The 20,500-nt window shown below is 35.4% G+C and overlaps 1 protein-coding gene across 1 annotated transcript in view; it reads left to right on the forward strand.

Moving 5' to 3' along the window:
* The window catches only part of TAFA5 (TAFA chemokine like family member 5), a 424,756-nt gene extending 404,580 nt beyond the window's left edge, over nucleotides 1–20,176 (forward strand). Inside the window, exon 4 of the mRNA XM_042872566.1 lies at nucleotides 18,843–20,176. Coding sequence (XP_042728500.1) covers nucleotides 18,843–18,851 — 9 coding nt within the window. The 3' untranslated portion in view covers nucleotides 18,852–20,176. The remainder of the gene's footprint in view (nucleotides 1–18,842) is intronic.
* Nucleotides 20,177–20,500: the final 324 nt, after the last annotated feature.

The following is a 20,500-nucleotide window of genomic DNA, read 5'->3' on the forward strand; positions in this document are numbered from 1 at the left end:
ATATTTAAATTATTTTCTGAAGCATGGCACAGCCTGTTATTCTATGTCCTATTTTACCCTCTATTTCTTCCATATAAATTCAAGTGAACAGGTGATAATTATGAAAAGTGTGCTCAAGGAAGATAGAAAGGGATTTCTTTGAAAAACAGACTGCATGTGCTTACAGGGGGGTTGATTTCTACTGGATATCTCCCGTCGTAAGGTCATGTCAAACACCTGTGTTACTTACAAGTGAAAGTCAGAGAGGAGAAAATAAACAATCTCCTACAAAGTAGTATTCGTTAAGTAGCTAGGTCAGAATGGAAGATGTTTTTTTATATATTATAATTCATAGGACTCTCTTTTGTTTCTGTTATTAGCATTGGATATATGTGCAAAAAGAAGCTTCACCAAACTTTTTTGTTCTCCACTCTTTTTATACAACATGAATGTAAAAAACAGTCTTGCCAGGGATGAACTGCAAAACCACAAGGAAATTTTTCATGCGTCTGCTACCTTCAGTAGCTACCCATCCACAGCATAAATGCCTTAAAGTTTACTTTCTTCTTTCTCCAAGAGGGAAATGATTGAATAGATGTAATTCAAACTAGGGAAAAGCATTTGAAGGCAGGAGAATAGACTTTAAGCTGTTTTTATTTTTATTTCTGCTGTTATAAGGGTTTTTTTCAGCTATCTTACAGAGTCAGTCACACACCGTTTATACCTTTCATTTTCCATAAGGAGTTGCGTTGTTTCCTTTCACTTCCCTTGAATGAAAACAAATATATTAATTTGGTATGTGCTGAGGTGCAGGCTGGAGTGAGAATGCATTCCAGGGTCATAGATTGTCTCTTGATCATGTTCTGTCCTACGGAGTGTAAGTCATTGATTGCATTTCATGGGCCTTAAATCAATGGCCAGTAATGGGCCCCAAATTTGCTTTAGAAATAAATTGAGGTTGATTCTGTCATCATATGAGATAAATCTGAATGACAGGTAAAGCTGTATTAAGGTATGAGACCCTATAGGAGACATTGTGTCACATACAAGCCCCTGAGACACCAACCTTCTCATGTTCCTGTGATGTCATAGAATCATAAAGGTCATCTAGTCCAACTCCCCTGCAGTGAACAGGAACACCTACAGTTAGATCAGATTTCTCAGAGCTCAGTCCTGACCTTTAATGTCTCCAGGGATGGGGCATCCACTATCTCTCTGAGAAACCTGTTCTCAGCTTCACTACCCTTATTGTAAACAACTTGTTTTCTTACATCTAATCTAAATCTAAGCCTCCCTTCTTTTAATTTGAAACTATTTCCCCTGATCCTATCATAGTAGACACTACTGAAGAGTCCTTTTTCTTGTAGACCCCCCTTTAGACAGAGAAAGGACATTATCAGATTTTCCTGGAGCCTTGTCTTCACCAAGCTCCAGTTCTCTCAGCCTGTCCTCATAGGAGAGGTGTTCCATCCCTTGGCACACCAAAGATAGGTAGCTTAGCCAAATGAGACAACTCACCTCCCTTTGTGTATTATATCCCATTTTTGGTAGACAGTGAAGAAGGTGGTATGGAAACTCCACTCTCCTTACTCATTTTTGTGTGTTTGTGACAGGTAAAACATGAAAAAAGGCCTTTTTTATCTCCTTGAATTTTGAGTTGATCAGACAGCCCGTGAGTATCATACAGGAGTAGCAGATACTCTGTGCTAGCTGGAGCACTTTAAAAATTACCTTGTAGAAAACGTATTTTTGAGACCATATCCCATCCAAAGAGAAAGAGTAAGCATTTGGGGTATTTTTTAATACGCGGATATTTTTGAGGTCAGAACAAGATTGCCATTAAAAGTGATCGGCAATGCTTTTAACTACTCCTTTTTGTTGTGTTTTCAAATACTTATTTTTCATTATTACAGGTAATATGAACAAAATATTTTGTTCCTATAACTAATGAGTATTGTGATCATACAAGCAATCAGACAGAGTACACATTAGTGGGTCATGAATGCAGACTATGTATTAGAAACTCACTTATTTTTCACTTTCTTCTGTGCAATATATGGAGATGGAGCTATAGAGCAAACATCAAATATGACCTCTTTGCCTACTGGACTTACTTGTGGAATTAATTATTGTAATATTTACTATTCATCTACTGTGTACATTATTGATTGTAGTTAAATAAGTGCAATAGTATATTATTCAGGTAAGCTGCAATTCTTAAGCAAAATTTCTTAAGCAAAACTTACTAGAATCATGTAATATTCTTTAAACAGCGGATTTTCTGGTTGTTTCTCTGGAATAGACACTATATTTGCTCAATTTGCTTCAAGACATAATTTCAGTAATTGGAAGTAACATTTTAATTTTTTTAAATGGTTCTCACTTGTTCTGTGGCTAAATCAGAATTCTCCAGCGAGGCAAGATTTGATGCTGCAACCCTAGTTGCTATATCTCGGATTCTTCACTGCTGAAATTTATATTTCCAGTAGTTTTTAACTTGGCTGGAACTACTGGAGGCTACAGCTTGGACTAAAACTACAGAAACAAAATAGAATTTAAAGTATATTTGAAATCCAAATATGTTATGTGACAAGCTTAGCATTCTGGCAGAAACAGGTTATTGGATGACAGGTATTTGAATAGAACAGACTGTCAGCGTTGGCACTTCCAGTGAACTGTATTTCTTTTAAGGAGTTCTACATCTTAGAAGTTTAATGTTGTTTGCTTACATTAATTTAAGGTTGGAAAATGCTCTGTGATCAGTAAAATGTTGTTTAATCATTCATCCTTTATATACAAACATGGAGATCCTGTGTGTTCTGTTCATATTCTTTGTTTCCTGGTTGTGTGATAGAGACTGGATGAAGTAAATTCAGAGTCTGAAACTATTCTGCAAGAAAATTTCAAAAATCTCTAGATCCTTTCAAAGGAATTGTTAAAGGCAGTTGCTCTTCAGTTACTTACCTTTGGCTCAGTTCTCTGTTTTATCATTTTCTGTATAGAGAAGTATTTGTGTGGATCAGTGAAGTTTCAGCCTCTGTATCTGTTGAGGTAATTCTGAATTCAAATCCTGCTTTCCAGTCTATTCAGTATCCCTCTCAGCATCGTGCTGTTGGCTTATTAAGACAATCTGAAATGCACCTTCCAAGTACTCCAGCACATTCTGCTTAAATTCCTCCTAATATACTTGAGCACATTCATAGCTAATCTCTAAGTAGGGATATCTATTGTGATAGCTAATAGTTTTGCTAATATTGGGTAATATCGTGTTTTACTGTTTAGCTTATAAAAATGACATGTGTTCTTTGGTAACCATTGATAGAAAACGAATGTTTGTTTCAATTTCTAATTGGCACCACCATGGTCACTGACTTAGAGTATACAAATGTATCAAATTCAAAAATTCTAACTCTGCACAGTAGATACTACTACATAAATCTTTTATGATACATTCAGGAAAGCTTCTGACATTTTTTTCTCCCATTTTAATTTTTCTAGACCATCTTGTAGAGCTCATCAAAAGCATGTGGTCGAGCTTTTTGAAGGCAGGTATGACCCTAGGCATTTCAATTAGCCCTACATGCCTACAGTGTAGCTTTGCTATGGAAAACATCTGTAAAATGGCTTTGCAGATTTCTGCTCTCCTCGTGCTTCAGCAATTCTTAATCAAGTTAACTTCATTAAGAAAATAAAATTAATTATTGGTGAGAACGTCTTTTGTAGAGATATTCTTCAATGGAGAGTAAGACTCATCAGGATTAAGAGATGCTCAGTAGGATATCTACTCCTCTATCGTATGCAAAACCTGTTAGCATTCTTTGCACCTCATATACACATTTTCCTTGAATCCTGTGATATCCTATTTATCATACCTTTCAGATTGTATTTACACTGAATGACATGAGTGATATTTTCTGATTAAATATTCTGTTATGCTACGGCATTCAAAATATTCAGCATCACTTTCAGAAACCATTTGAGCTTATGAACTCAGTCAGCTTTATTCATTCTGACATTTTTTCATAATTTCTGAAGTATACAGCCTGTGGTCATTATAGAGGCGAGTATTCTCTAACAGAGAGGTCAAGAATATGTATGTTAAATGTTTTTCAGTCGTTTTGATGAGTTCATAAAGGCACAAATGTTAATAGAAGCACATCTTTGCACCTTAGAAGGTGCAAAGAGAGATATGGGTGGAAAAAGGCCTTACTCAAATCCTCTTGTGCAGTATGTTTGTGTATACTGCTACTTCACCTTTCTGTAACAATAGCATAAAGGACTCAAAGTCAAAGTCAGAATCAGGAGGTTTCATTTTGTCTGAATGTTATTTTGCATTCAGAAACATCTGTCTGGGGACTAATATTTCTGGGAACTGCTGTTTTTTTTCACTGTACAGAGTGAATTTATCTGAAATCAGCTTTTCTGCTCTTACTCTGTGCAGACTTTTGCCTGCTGATACAGAATCATAGAACAGCTTGGGTACTTCTATGAGTAGACTGATTCTTTTTATAAGGAAGCTACTGATCTGCTGCTATTTATACCTGTGGGAGACAGTTCCCACAGGTGTTATCCTGCTTAACTACTGTAAGCTACAGTTCCTAGTGAAGAAAAGTGGGCAGTTATCCATGATCTTTATAGCCTATTCAGGTTCATCAGTATTCACTACATTAAAGCATCTGAACATGGCATGCAGGAGTAATGAATTAAACCCTTAGACTTTATAGATAGACCTAATTAAAAATAGTTACTGATGAGGTAGGACGCTTGTGTTCTATTTTCTTTTCCGTGTGGGAGTTTGAAATCTACCTCATCTCTGGTCTGTTGTTAAGGCAAGGGAGAACAAGCACTAAACCTTTTCTATATTAGATTTACCGCTGTGTAGCCAGAAGCATTGCAAACAGAAGGGAAAACATAATGCCACAACCTAGCACAGAAGATGTTCTTTTGAAGCAATCCCTTAAAAAAGTAGGGAGAAATTGCTTGAGCATTTCTTTACATATCATCTCATTAAAAATAGACTTGAATCTGTGAACAGGTTGACATTGCACTGTGAGACATCCACCAAAGAAGTACTAATCAGAACTTGCAGACTCACACAATTCAGCTAAGTGCTTCTCTGATAAAATTTGTAATAAAATTTAATAACTATCGTTCTAACAGCCATACTACCAAAAATTGCACCTAAATCTGTCTCAGTCCTCTTATCTCTTGCTATGATTCTAAGTGTTACTGAAGTGTACTCCTTATTTCCTCTTAAGAATCCCAGTGAATACCTTTATTTTCAGTTTATAGGTGTTAGTTGTAAAACTTAAGGACTTAGCCAAGAATTTAGTTTACCTTCCTTGTTTTCAGATTCAAACAGTGCTTTCCCTAAATCACTAAGCAGATGTGTTCTGACAGAGCTTTCACTTTAGGATGCTTATGTTATATTTTTCCTGAGCACGATATCCGTTACAGAGCTGTCTGGGAAATAAGCCAGTTATAATGGTCCCGAGAGAATCTACAGGACTGCAGAATAGGGAAAAAAACAAGTGTACTTATTTCAATATATGAATGTTTCTCAAATTGGCACAGCAAATGTCAATTGACAGATTTTGATGAATTTTGGCACTAATTTCAGATCAAACTAAGAATAAGGCTTGAATTTAAAATGTATTTATCTCTTTATTGACATTAATACAGGTCTCAGTCTGTAGTTGCTGAGTTGTCTTTCCTCATTATCCATGCCTTCTTTTTTTATTTTTTATTTTTTCAGATTTTAATGCTGTTTGGGTATTTTTGTCCTTTCGGGCATCTGTATATCTCATCTGTGAGCAGAGCATTTGCTAAGAATTATAAGATCGTTTTCAAATCATCCTTTGATGGCAAAGTGCATAGTTGCAGTTTAAATGTATTTGGCCATGAGTGTCTTGTCTATCTTTGAGAAGGATGACCTCTGGCAATAGAGATTTATTTATTTAATTAAATATTTTCATCTGGAGTCAGCCCAAAGGGTTCCAGATGTCAGAGCTTTGACTTATCATAGTGCTAGATTTTAAATGAAAGGTCCCTGGAACAGAGTTTATGTATTGAATATGCAGATACTCTACCATTTATAGAACACTAGTAAAATCAAATATTAGCATAAGTGCATCTTAAAATGAAAAAATCACTATGTCCTGTTACTTGTTGATAGAGACCTTTTGCTTTTTGAAAGTCAATATGAAAAAAAATATAGGGTTAATTAGGCATACTTTTATCAGAGTACACTTAAAGTCTTTAACCAGCATATACTGCAAGAAAGTGAGCCCTACATGCCTCCTCTTTTAGGCAACTGTGTACAAGTGCAGAGTTTTTAGATGGGAAAGAAGAATCAGAAATAAAATTTAACTGTCTTTTCCTAATTGTTAAATAAAAGAACAATGAAATCTATAACTAATAGTACTTGTTAAAAATTGAAATTATTACTTATTTTTGACATTGAAACGTTTCAACACTTTTAATTCTTGAAATTCATAGAAACTTTTTACTTTTATCACGTTTTTTTAATTTTCAATACTCTTTTGAGATTATTTTATGGCACAACCGTAGCAATTAAAAACAATGTAGTATTTGGACTAGGTGATCTCTGAAGATCCCCTGCAACTGAACTGTTCTGTTCTATTGCGTGTTTTTTTTTTTATCTACTGGTGTGCTGTAAGAAGATTTATTGATGAAATCCATTTTTAGGTATACATTTTATTTTGTGGTTGTTTTAGTTTTGAACCCTAATGCTACTTAACACCGCTTAAAACACTTAGATCAAAGAGTCTCCTGTTTGTACTGTAATAAGAAGAGGCTAAGCATCAAATGTACTAATTAGAGAAGCAGCTGTTTTGCTGTTAATATCCTGGCTTGAAATAAATTTTTCGAGGAACATGAAAAGCTCATCTGATCTTTAGAAGTTGCATATCATACAGCTGTATATTAAAAACAAAACAACACAAAATAAAAAACATTTATCTGGATAAAGGTGTCAAATGCACCCTCAGTAAGTTTGCACATGACACCAGAATGGGCACCAAAGGAATCTTGATCTGTGAATGCAGGAAGGCTCTCCAAAGGAATCTGGATAGGCTGGATTGATGGGCCACATCCAGTCTCGTGACACTTGTCAAGGCAAAGTACTGGGTGCTGCACTTGAGTCATAATCTGTGGAGAAGAATGGCTAGAAATTTGCCTGGCAGAAAATGACCTGGAGTCACTGATCAACAGCCAGTTGACCAGAACATGAGCAAGCAGTGGTGAACATGAACATGAGCAACCAGGTGGCCAGGAGAGCCAGTGGTATCCAGCCTGTGTCAAAGGTAGTGTGGCCAGTGGGATTAGGGAAGTGGTTGTTCACCTGTGTGCAGCACCAGCATCTGTGCCTTCATTACTGTGTTCAGCTTTGGGCCCTTCTCTACAGGAAGGAGGTTGAGTTGCTGGAACGTGTTCTGAGAGGAGCAATGAAAGCGGTGAAGGAACTAAGAAACAGGGTGTATAAGAGCAGCAGAGAGAACTGGGGCTGTTTAATTTAGAGAAAAAGGAGGCTGAGGGGAGACCTCGTCAATATTTACAGCTATCTGAAAGGAGATATCAGTGAGGTGGTGCTGGTCTCTTCATAAAATAGGTAGACAGTCAAGTATTAGAATGAACTACCCAGGGAAGTAGTGAAGTCCCATCTCTGGAGGTATTTAAGTGGATATGGTTTAATGATGGAACTCAGAAGACCTGGTTAATGGACTTAGATGATTCTACAGTTCAATGCTTATTAAAATACTAAGATAATAATTAGTGACATCCAGATTCATTTCTCTATTTAAAGAACTTTCCAGTTATTTTTAGAAACTAGTTGCAGTTAGGTTTTTCTGTCATCAGCAGTGAACCATAGGACCTTTTAAAAGGTAAAGCTTCATTTCATGTATAAGACATAAGCAAGCATATTTTTCCCTTGAAGACTGTCAGTCAATCCATCTTTAAAGCATTTGGAAGGATTTATTTATTCTAATTTGAAGCACCTATTTAAGATAACCAAGATATGTTTACATAGTGGCAGCATGCTCTGAAAAAAACAAACAAAAACATTGACACCTCAGACTATCTGCTTTTCTGTAAAAATTGTAGAGTAACTTTAAAATGAAATTTACTTTGAAATGAAATTTTAACTTTTTGAAATATCATTTTTTTCCTAAAGTGAAACAAATATAATTTTTACATATTCCTGGCACCTCTTGAGTCCAGCAATAATAAAAAATTTCTAAAAGGATTTAATCGTAGTGTGTAGAGAAAAGTCACAGCTGAACCTTACAATGAGATGTGATTGCAGGGTCAATTTTGTGATTGCACCTTGCATAGCTGTCTTTCGACAGCATATTCCTGCTCGCAGTGTCATTTCCAAAGTGGTCCATGCGTATTTTACAGATTCTGTGGATCACACCCACATTCTCTCCTACACACAGCAGATTTTCTCCACTACTTTAAAAAAATAAAAATTTGCTTCTTTTCTCATTTCTGTTTAATTAGTGAAAAAGGGGTAATATTAGACAAACACAAACTATTCCTTGTTAATTAACCCTGATATACTGACATCTCCAAGAAACTCATAGCCTAAACCAAACATATTCTGAGGAGAACATACAGGTCTCATTGACTGTAGAAGCTCAAACCAAATGATATCATTTGTGCGTTAGTCCTGTACTATATGACATGTAATTTCTGACCTCAAAGGAAAGACTGATCATTACTTCTTCCATCTGATATTTATGAAATGTTGCCTAGCATGTCTGGCAGAGTCAGTAATACATTTTCCTCTTTTTCTGTTTTGTGTCTTGTTTCTATAGCATCTGAGTTTTGTGTGATTTCTCATAAAACATTCTCAAGTTTCACCCACACAGGCCATCTGGACTGTAGTTAATATTTTAGGACCTATCCCTTTAACTTTGATGTACTTTCTTGTAACTGCTAAAACATGGTGATATCTCTTCCTTCTGTCTTGAGAACCTCCCCCTCACAAACCCAGACATATCAGAGGAACCAAAGGTTTGGTACTGCCAGCAGCTGAAGTCTTTCAAATATCTTGTAATTTATTTTTTTTCAAATCTGAGAAAATATATTGTGAGAAAAAGAAATCTCTGCATTCTCAAGAGAAAATGTTTTACCATAATGACAGGAATAAAGTCCTAACATCTCAAAATATTGTACTAAAAAATAAGTTTCATGTTGTTGGTTTTTGGAACCTATTTGTTGCATTAGGTAATACCATGATAAACAGCAGTGTACCATGCTGCATTTGACTAATGACATTGTCAGTACTGTATCTTGGTCCCTATCTTCACCTGAACTTGTTTTCTTCTCATGTTCATTGAACTGCATCTGAGTAAATGTTTTATGAACCAGTAAGGTTCATTCTACTCCTACAGAGTTGGGATGTTCTGTGAGGACCATAAGGTGGTATATTTTGCTCTGATTTAACCCTGAAACATATCTTAAATAGCTCAGTCACTTTTGCAATATTTTTGAGTCTGATGTTACTACTTATTTTGTTTATAATGTGAAAACAAACTTGAAAGATAACGGTCAGAAAAATGTTTCTAGGAAACAAACTGACAGTTCTCATAACACTTGTAATATGCATAGTATAGTAAGATACCAGCAATCTCATCTTTCTGAACTTCTGGGACTGTGTGATCACTGCAGTCATATTTCTCTCTTAAGGATGGACCCACAAAAATTTTTGAGTTTTTTTCACATATCCTTAGCCAGCTCACTTTTCAGGCACAGGAACTAATATTAAAATTTGGATCTCTTCTCTGCCATCTGTGTCTCTCAGCCCTGACAAAATGCTCAGTAATGGGAATATGGCTTGGGCAGCAATGCATGTGAACTTACGTACAATTCTAATGAGTAATTCATGGCCAAATGAGGCCAACAGAGTCACAAAGAGGAGCTGTGTGGTATATCTGCAACTTGATAAAAGAGTAAGAGCAGAATTTATTTCCCTGACCTCGTGTATCCGGGGCATTCAACATATTCCAGGATTCTAAGATACCTTCAGGAGCATGCATGTAGTACAGAAAGACTTTTGAAGCAGCATTTGGAGATCAAGGAAGATGTCTGAAGTTTTCTCAAAGGCTCCAAGCATCTGTGTTTAGACAGAATTGAACTCTAGATTTTGTTGACCTTTCCTGAGATAAAACTTAATCATCACACGCATATGTCCACATTTAAATCTCATAATCTCTAAATGTAAATCAAGGAGAATGTGATAGTAGAGAGTTGAAGAGTTGTCATGAAAGAGACAACAGATTAGGAATCACTAAAATCTGATTAATAGAGGTTACTGTGAGGTGGAGGATTCTCGTCACTACTGCTAGTGGCATGTGAAGCTTGGTAAGATGACAACGTTCTCCCTTTTTTGTCAAGTAAAGATCAAATTTGTTACCTCTCCTGAGCTTCAGAAGTTGTATTGCAGCTACTGTTATATAGTTCTGTCTGCTGTGTGTATGAAATTCATGGTAAATGATAGCAAATTCTTTGACATTTGCCACAGTTTATTTTTCCTCTTTTGTTGTTTGTTTTCAGTCTGCTGCAGAAATCTGATCACCATAGCATGCTTGCCAAAGTATCATAGGAACAGGGAAGGGAGGAAGGGTACTAGTGATTTTGCCAAATAATTTAGATCGAGTATGCTGTAGACTGTACAGATCTCTCTGCCTAGAAAGTGACACATTGGTTTGCTTTTGAACAACTGTATTTCACGCATTTCTAGTTTTTGTTTAAATATTTTTTATCTGTAAAGCAGAATGCAACACTGTAATGCATTCAGGTGTCTGCTTGTCACTAGAGTTAAAAAATATTTTAACTGGCTAGACTGGGATACTGATCCATAAATTCTGCACCTCATCCTTCTTCCCAGCTTTCACAGTCATGCAAAACTGAAAACTGGAGATTCAGCATAAATGTATGAAAAGATATTTTAGATGGGATGATAAGACTACATCAGAAAAAAAAAAAAAAAAAAAAAAAAAAAAAAAAAAAAAAAAAAAAAAAGCGTTTTCTGAGAGGTAGTACAGGGGGACTTGAAACTCTACAAAAGTATGGGGATATCTTCACAGAATCATAGAATCATAGAAATTTAAGATAGTTTATGTTGGATTAAAGTTGTCATTAAATAGAGGATTAACATACAATGTTTTATGCAAAATTCTAAACTCCTGTCTTTTTCCCTTTGTTGAAAAACAACCACCTTCAAAAAATCTTGAGGAAAATACTTGATTCGTCACTATATTTTCCACTGCCCTTTCTGCATATTTGTGGCAGAATGAAGAAATGTCTGCAGAAACATGTTTCTAATCTGATAAAAGACATGAACATAAACATTTTAAGGAATATATTTTTCCCTCTGATAAAGAACCTCCGCGTTTCTGTGAAAGGGGGCTGTCTCAGGAAAAGATTTTTCATCTTTTACAATGTGTCTTTGAGGGCAAGAGCTAAATCTTGTAAATCTGTTAACAACATGTAACAATCTGTTAAACTAGGAATTTTTGTGTCTGAACTGAGTATAGAATCAGGATACAAGCTTGTGTTTTTTTGCATGTGTATATAAGAAGACTGTCTCAGAAGAAATCTGCTTTTAGAAACATTACCTTCAGAAAATGTGCCCTTCTTTGCAATGATCATAAGGACTAAGAGCAGCAGAGGGCTTTATTCTAGTTCTGTGTCCACATGCATTTGAGCTTCATTGAAAACTTGTCTAGTTTTCCTGTCTTTGCCATAACTATATGTTAGTCCTACAGAAAAAAATGCAGTACATGTTTTAAAACAGGGCTATAAAAAATTGAAAATTCTCCCACAGTCTTTACCTCAGTTTATATCCTTCCTTACACATATCCTTCCATCCTTCCTCTCAGTTCCCCACAATTGTCCACTTCCTAATTTCTCTTATGTATGACAGCAAAGTAGAGCAACTTTAAATACTGGGATTTCTTTTGCATACATGACATATTTGTAAAGATTGCTTGTTGAAAGTCATCTACTTTGCTTTTTTTTTTTTTTTTTTTTTTTTTTTGAATGATGTGAAACATGACTGCTTACTTAAGCAATAAGTTGTCAGATGGAATGCATAAAACAGACACAGCATGCCACTGGTGAATGCTGGCTATTCAGCTCCTCCACTAACTGTTGAAATTTCTATTTATAGCTCATGCTTTGTAAGTCAGAATTCTCTTTTAATGGATGAAATATCCAAATATTCAATCTAAAAGCATATTGCTTTTTTGATGTATAATTCATTGAAGTTTAACTATTTTTACAATCAGTCTTAGGATATCACTGTCCCAATTTTATTGCGAGTGCGAGACCAACCTTTCTCCAGACCAGCTGCCTGTCAATCAGATGTCACTCACGGAGGCCCCTGAGCAATTCTCTCCTCTAATTAGAGATGGAAAAGTAACAGTTTAGATTTGTTCATGGATTTCAGTGCTGGCAGATGTGGGTTGTTGGCTTTTTTCTTTTTCCATCAAGTAGACTAGTAAACCTTAAGTACGAGATAGACAAGACTGCTTTTAAATGTCATCATTAAAACTCACACCATCCTGTCCATGAAAGATATATGTATTTCTGTTGTGGCAGTATAAGTTTTTGGTTTGTTTTTTTGTTTGTTTGTTTGTTTGTTTTTGTGGAAGATCACTATTTTGATAGATTTTTATTAGCACACAGAAATATTTAAAGCATTTTTTCACAGGAAAGTTAAATCCAATTAAGGTTATATCTCTGTTAGGATATGTTAATAAGCTGTACACTCTCAATATAGGCATACAGGTATGAATATTCAGAATTTAATACCCATTAAATTTACTGCATTGTAATTAATTCCTAGATACAATGGTGATTTAGTCTGAATCTGTCTTCTAGCACAAAGAAAATTCTCAGGAATGGAAAATCCATGTTATTTTTTCACTATCCTCAGTAAGCCCCTTGGCTATTCCTATATACTCTTACCCAAGTTAATATTGCAGTTGCTTTTATTTGAAGAGTCAAAGGGAGCCAGAGAAGTCATTTTTCAAGCTTACAATTCCATGCCAGTTACAAATCTCAGTTTTATCTGTTACTTAGGTTCATATGGTTCATACTGGTTGCACACCTCTAACCATTTTTAAAAAGTAAGAAGAATTCAGATGTAATTGGTTTATTGCTCAAAGCCTTAAGCTAGGGATATTTTGAGAGTGTTAGTTTCTTAGTACAGAAGAGAATGAAAGTACACTATTTTGCATTGTTACTCCTTACAAGATGTGTGATCCTCTTTTTTCATGAAGCTGGCTTTGGACTTTCATAGGTGACAGAATGTGACCTGCCCTGCTCCGTTCTCTACAGTAGACCTGAATGCTCATACAGCCAAAGATCTTCCACCCTCACCCTTGCACTCAACGTCTTTGAATATTCCAAGTGTAGATATTCCTGCTATGATCTCTTTCGCTAGTTTCATTGTTTTTCCTTGGTCTAGATGCTTTCCTTGGTTTAGATGCTGCAAAGCAAGCTTCCATTATTATGCATGCCTATCCTTGGGCTCTTAAACATGGGTGCTGTACACGTTCCAAATTCAAATGTATTTCAGCTGAATTTCATTCATTACAAGGATTACCTGATCAGAGGAATAGTCTCAAGGCCTTCACTAGTACTGACTACAAGTAATTCAGTAGAAGGAAGGATGTATGATATAACCCAGCACATTCCAAGATCTTATAAGTTCAAATATAATGTGAGAAAAGCTGGATTTTTACAAAAAAAAAAGAAATAAAAGATCAAGATGATAGATGGTCAGGAGAAGCTGAGAATATAGATCTGGGAGTGATATTTAAGGAAGAATGACACTTTTTGCTATTAGACCTGGACAAAATATTGATACTAAATAATTGATACTAAATAATTTTTACTGGAAAAAAATAATCTTTGCAAATAATAAATACTCCTTTCTTCCTACATCTGATTTGAATAGCAGAAAGGAAAAACAACAACAACAACAACCAAGCCATCAACAAATAATGGGTCACAAAGAAAATGCATATTCTTCTAAAAGATGCCTAATAGTTGCATTTTGTTCACTGTAATTCATGAATGCTACTTTGTTGGAGTGCAATTACACAGCATGAATACATTGTGGTACGCTACTCTACTTTTTATAAGCATATATCCACAAGCAGCCACTAGATTTGATGAATCTTATTATTATTAGTTCTGTGGACATTATAGTTTTACCTCTTGAAGATGTCCTTTCCATGGCTAGTTCAATGTCAAAGAAGGAAGTATTACTAAGTAAAGTAGCTCCATGCATCTTTCCCTTATTTCTAATAATCACAGTCTCTTTAAAGTTAGATTAGCTTGTCTTTTCCTGAAGGCTAAATCGTTCAGTTTGAATGTATGAGCAGCATGGAGAAAGTAGGGGGATAGGAGAAAAATTGAATAATCTTTTTAGAGGGGCTATGGGAATTCTCAGCAAATTCAACAGGTCATTGCTACTGCTAGGATCATTGCCAGAAATTTACATTTTTATACCTGTGAAGCATGAGGTATCCTCCAAAGCAGGATAAGATTTCCTTGGGCATTTTGATGCTTTTTTATATATTTTTCTGCATTATACATGGTTAGTTATTCAGGGACCTAGAACAGATAGCTGCAGAAGCAGAAGGGAAGGGTCAGACATGCTGTTTATTGGCTTATAGTCAGTTGGTAAAAGCTTTGGAACTGTTTTCCACTATGAGTAGATTAGTGACACAGGCTGAGCAAGCCTACATCCATCTTTGTGAATGACTTTGCATTTTTTTTTAATTCATATAAAAATACAAGCAAAAATAAAACCATACCAAACCAAAACAAAAAACACCCAACCATTTATACTAGGGGGGGCTCTATGGCATCTTAAGACTCACAGAGACATTCCAGTGTAGTCAAAAGAGCAAAATACACAGTTCAACTAAGTAGTTCAGCTGTTAGACAGCACTAAAACGTCTAAAATGATCAATTATATTGTAGGGATCCAGAATTTCCAGAAATCAGTGCTGGAAACATGTTAGATTGTTCAAATTGTCATCCTAGTTTGCAAAGGTAACTTCAACAGACAGTCATGTAATAGCACTTGGCTACTGTACCAAAAATAATAACTTTGTTTTACTCTGTCTTTCATTTTTACTCTAAAAATACAGAGTGTAAATCAGAAGAAATTACTAGAGTTTAACCAGGCTTGACAATGAATTGTTGGTATTTATGTGAATCCCATTTAAAGCAGAAGGTCAGGCCACACATTCTTGAAACTCAGTCCTGACTGAAAATATTTGACAGCTACAGTAAGCGTGGCTAAGTTTTCTGGTTTGTGATCAGAAATTCAAATGCTTTAGTTCAAAATTTGATTCCAGATTCTGCACTATACAAAGACATAATGCCAAAAATGGCATAACATTGTTGGAGCTGTGTGGTATTTCAGAGTTTAGTGTTCACATTGGGAATCTTACCGTGATGGTGGAATACCCTTGACAAATGCATTTAGTCACTCATCATTTGCCATTTACTGCAGTGCCTTGATGGATCAGTGCCCAGAAGCCACTGCACACCTCTTCAGCCTCTGCGTAGAGAGAAAGCACTTCAGTAGCTTTTCTGCAAGGAGTTTTTAACCCTTGCTTTTGAATTCTTGAGTATGTGGAAGGAAGAGGATGAAATACATGGGAGGGGCAACTTTCCTATTTTCCCTTGCAGTTACCAGCTGAGAGAAAAAAGACTTCTATTGAGAAAACACATGGTGGGTTTTGAGGGTTGAATGTGAGATGAGTTATGTTAGCAATCTAGTTCTTGGTTCATGCATGTTGAGTGCCAGTTTGTCCAGTGCACCATGAAGCAAGGGTGATCTCAGCAACAACTCAGGAAAAACAAAATGAAACAAAGATCATTGTGCAGAAAAAGTGACACAAAGGAAGGTTCGCCCCCACTGCAGTGCAGTGGGTGGCATCAGAACCTCTGGCTCCTTTAGAAAGAGGCAGAACCTACTGTCTGAAGCTCTGGGGAGAATTTCTAATTTCACTGAAGTCAGCAACAAGGAGAATTGTACAAAGATGCCTGAAACTAACATGATTCAGTTAATGGAGGTGGACAAAAATAAAACTTTGCACTTGGTAATTGATCCTGTTGCTCTCTTTAATTTGCTGTTGCTGCAAGTTCCCTAAGTAGAAGGAAAAAAAAAAAAAAAAAAAAAAGGAAGAAACTATGCTGACACATTGTGCCAAAGCTTTCAACGTTTCTGTGTATATTGTTATTTAATTTATAATTTGCACTGCAATCTGTATTAGTCCAATTAATATTATAGAAATTATTAACAAATAGTCATTGAGAGCACAGTTTTTCTTTAGATTTGCATTTCAGAAATGCGATATTTCTCATGGTTTGAATTGTTAGTATAAATAGCAAATAAGTCTTTTTAAAAGTCATTTTGGGATCCCTTTTCCATCTTGCCTGACCTGTCTGTTTTTCTGGGGAGTGGTTAACACAGCTGTCATGAGAAATCAAAAGGAAAAAAACAGGAGATGGGAGGGTAGTTGTACATTCCATCTCTCTTCTGTGGTCTCTTAATGCTCTCTTCTACCTACTCTCTTCCTTTTATCTGTTGTTCCTATTAGCTGTCTTTCTTCTTTATCATGCTTTCATTAATAAATTATGTTTAAAATTCTCTTGCTAATGTACACCTCTTTCCCTCTTTTCTTCCATCTTTTCCCATTGTCCAAAATTGTAAATTCACTTCCTGTTCTCTAATCTGTTCCTCTTCTTGTAGTCATTTTATTTCAGTTCTGCTTCCTGCCCTGCCTCAGTGTTTCTTAAATACATAATTCTTTCTCTTCTTCTCTCTTTCTTTTAAGGTGTTGATACCATATTCTCACAGCAAGGAAGTGCAAAGTGGGGATAGGGATAGCAGGAGTGGTAGCAAGCTGCTTTGTCATCCATGAGCTGACAGAGCAGCAGGTAACTGCAAATAAATGTGTCTGAATGAATTCTCTCTATCCTGGGACCAGTATGGTAAAGAAGCACACTATGAAAACACTGAACACAGTCCATCAGCAGTTCACGCTGTTGCTTTTAGCTTTTGGGCCATTTCAACCTAATTCAGAAATGATGAAGCTAAGTCAGCCTAGTTCTTCACACAGTAGTAGTTTACTTTCAGACATAATAGAGCATAAATCTTTTGCTTTCTGTCTTGCTGCTTAAAAAGTAAAACTACCTTAAAAGATGTGTTCTTTTCTAATAGGAAGAAAAATTTGGGATACTGTGAAAACCCCACGGAATAGCGTAATGGGGAAACAGAACTAATAGAAAGAAAACTTTAAAATTATTTATCTTGCTGATTGTATATTTAAAAAGGGGAATATACCACAATAATCATCCAGGTTTTTTGCCTTCAGCCTGTCTGAGGCCATGTGGTTTGGAGATCTGATCACTAGTCCGAAAACGAAAGGCTGTGTGCAAGATTTCTGGGGTGTTTTTTCCTGGAAAAGGTGAGAGGACAAAAGCAGAAATCTATGACATAAACTTAATGCCTTATGAGGAAAATATCCATTTATTTATTTGTTTACCTATCTATCTATCTTTGTAGATACATATAGAGAGAGATCCCTATGTTTCAAGCTGTCACTAAATTGGAGGCAGGTATTTCTTTTATCTGAGAATAAGGTTAAAAATTCTAAATTTGATGTAACAGCTTGAACTAAGTGAATTGGATTTTCGTATTTGTTTTGCTTGTTCACATTCACTGTTCAGTATTTTCTGGCGTTATGCATGGAATTTCCATCAGTAAAGACAATTCAACTTTTTTGGAGACAGAATGATGCTGTAGCAGAAGACAGTGTTTGAACATTCAAACTGCATTTTGTAACAACCATTCTTGCTTAATACACCTCAAAATGTTTTGTGTCATACAGTGTCTGTGTGATTTTGAAATCATTTCCAAACTGATATTTTGGGTGAGCATTATTAGCTGGCATCTTGTTGTACAAATCAATCATTACCTTCTCATCTGTGTTTGTGCTGTGGTTCAGTACTTTTATTTCCTCTATAGTGGAAGCTTTGGTTGTTTGTCTTTCAAACCAACACTTCTTTTTCAACAGCTTCCTTTCCTTTTTTTCTTTTAAATTAGCAGTCCTCTGCCAATTTTCTCTTTCTTCTTTATTTCTTCCTTTTTCTTTTTTTTTTTCTTCTGCTGTGTAACTAAAGCAATTTTCAGATTATATCAGCTTTTAATAAGCATTATTTAAATTTGATTTGCACTTTTAAGAGCATCACTAGAGGGCAGTATTGATTAAATTAGCATACAGAACAACAGGCGCACTCTAGTGCTCAGTGAAAACTCGAAGGCAGAAAAGCCTCAAGTATAAATATACTTGCACTGTTAATAAATGACTGTCATACTCATTTTCCATCGTATTCTACATGTGTAAATTAATGGTCATCTTTATATCCATGTGTATTAGATATTGCTACATATAATTCAATGCAGGTAAAAGAACATTCTGGGTATTATTTTTATGAAAAAGAAAGTGCATGGAGCTTGCTAGAAAGTAGAAGGCATTGAAATTGTTGTAAATTATTATTTACATTCACGAATTTATTAGATATAACTATAATAGTCGTGATTTTTTAATAATAAATGTAAACAAAGGTTTATTATATGCTGTTTCTCAGGGAAAATGTTTGCTGTAAAAAATAAATATCTTCTAATTAATTAACTATCTCCTTGAAGAAACTTAGAACAGAACATTTTAAAATAATGGACAGCAAAGATAATCAAAATTTTAAATGAAGACATTGACTCATTTGTTCTTATTGATTTACAGGTCTCCTGACAAATACAGCAACACAGAATCCTCGTAGGAGTGGTTTAGGCTCTGTGTGAGCTACTTAACTTAGTCAAGTTTCACTGCTGTGGACCATCATCCATTATATGTCATCAACTCAACTGTCTGTTTATCTGTATCTCATGAAAGACAGCATAATTTCTCTACATTATGAGCTAAAGTTTGTTCTACCATACTAAGGATCGCTGGACTAAGGAATATAGAAAAAAGAGATATGCTTGGGCATTAGCAATACAAAAAAGTTCATGGTTAATGTTTCATCTGCGTTATACACCACTGCTGGACTTGCTGTTACCTACATGTTTTAATCTGAAGAGTCTGCTACAATGAAGAGTATCATCCCAATCAGCCTTAGAGAAGACTGTTTTGCCTATGGGAGGACACTGAGGTTCAAAAGAGAAACTCTTCTTGTGCCCTAAACTGTCTGAATTGCTTTTATTTTCTTATACTTTCAATATATACAATAGACCAAAGAGCCAAATCTATTTTAAAGTGGACACAATCTTACTGTTAACAGAGTTATGTTGTTAAATCGTAGGGGGTCTCCACAAAGACATGATTCCAGCTTTCACAAAGCTGAGATGCTGTCCAGCAGAAGTCTTTATGGAAAGCTGCAGTAAAAACTAACCCAGAGACCAGCTCTTGAAATGACACATTTGAGAGAACGTAATGGAGCACTGAAAGGAAATGACCTATGTTTGAAAAACTTGGGACAAAAAGAACATAAACTGTCTACAAGGCACCTTTATTCCTCTGTACTTAGATTGACTTTCTCGTACTAAAATCATTTTCAGTTTTAACCAGTTAAACATGCCTCTTCTACAGTTCCATTTTTGATAGTTAAAGTTGGATAATACAGTATTTGCAAAGAGCATGTTTGGTCATCTGTGGCCTATGTCTCATCTGATACACCATTTAGCACCAGAAAGCAAATTAAAGAGAAAACAAAAGTAACACTTGTTTGAAAGAGATCATTAAATGTATTTTGAAAAGCCTAAAGTTATATATTTAACAGTTTTTATATGTTGTATATTTGTAGAAAATCCTATTTAACAATTAACGTGATGACTCTGACAGTCATGACAAGTGGTTCAGAGTTAAGTTGTGTTTTATTACTTCAGTTGTCTCTGAAGTGACTGGTGTCGTTTGCTTTCTTCCATTGGGACATTCTGGATGTAAAGCATGACGAGAGAGGACTGTGTAGAAAAAGCAAAGAATAATGTTGTTTATATTACATAAATGCATTCAACCATTGCACTGTTAGAAGGCTTTTTTTTTAATTTTTTTTTATTTTTTTGTCTTTATGTACTGATAAAAATAGAGTGTAAAATATTTTACTCATTGCTCTTCATAGCAAGTTTTGGGTTTTTTTTCTTTCTCGCTCTCCCTCTCTGTTCTTCTCTTTCTTTCCCCCTACTTTTATGTAATACAGTCTAAGGGTCTGTTTGCAGCCTATTCCTTTCAGTGTTTACCTCATTATTAGAAAGGCCACTGTTTTAGTATTATTGGTTAGCAGAAGTTTAACCAAGACAGCAAAGAAGAGGGGGAAAATGTAAAAAAACAGAGAAACAACAACAAAAAAACTTATTCCCTTTTTATGTGTAAGTTTGGTTCATAATAGTATGATACAATCAAGA

This window comes from Lagopus leucura, unplaced genomic scaffold (genome assembly GCF_019238085.1).
Source record: "Lagopus leucura isolate 7727_CA_CO unplaced genomic scaffold, USGS_WTPT01 Super-Scaffold_100008, whole genome shotgun sequence".
NCBI classification, from domain to species: domain Eukaryota; kingdom Metazoa; phylum Chordata; class Aves; order Galliformes; family Phasianidae; genus Lagopus; species Lagopus leucura.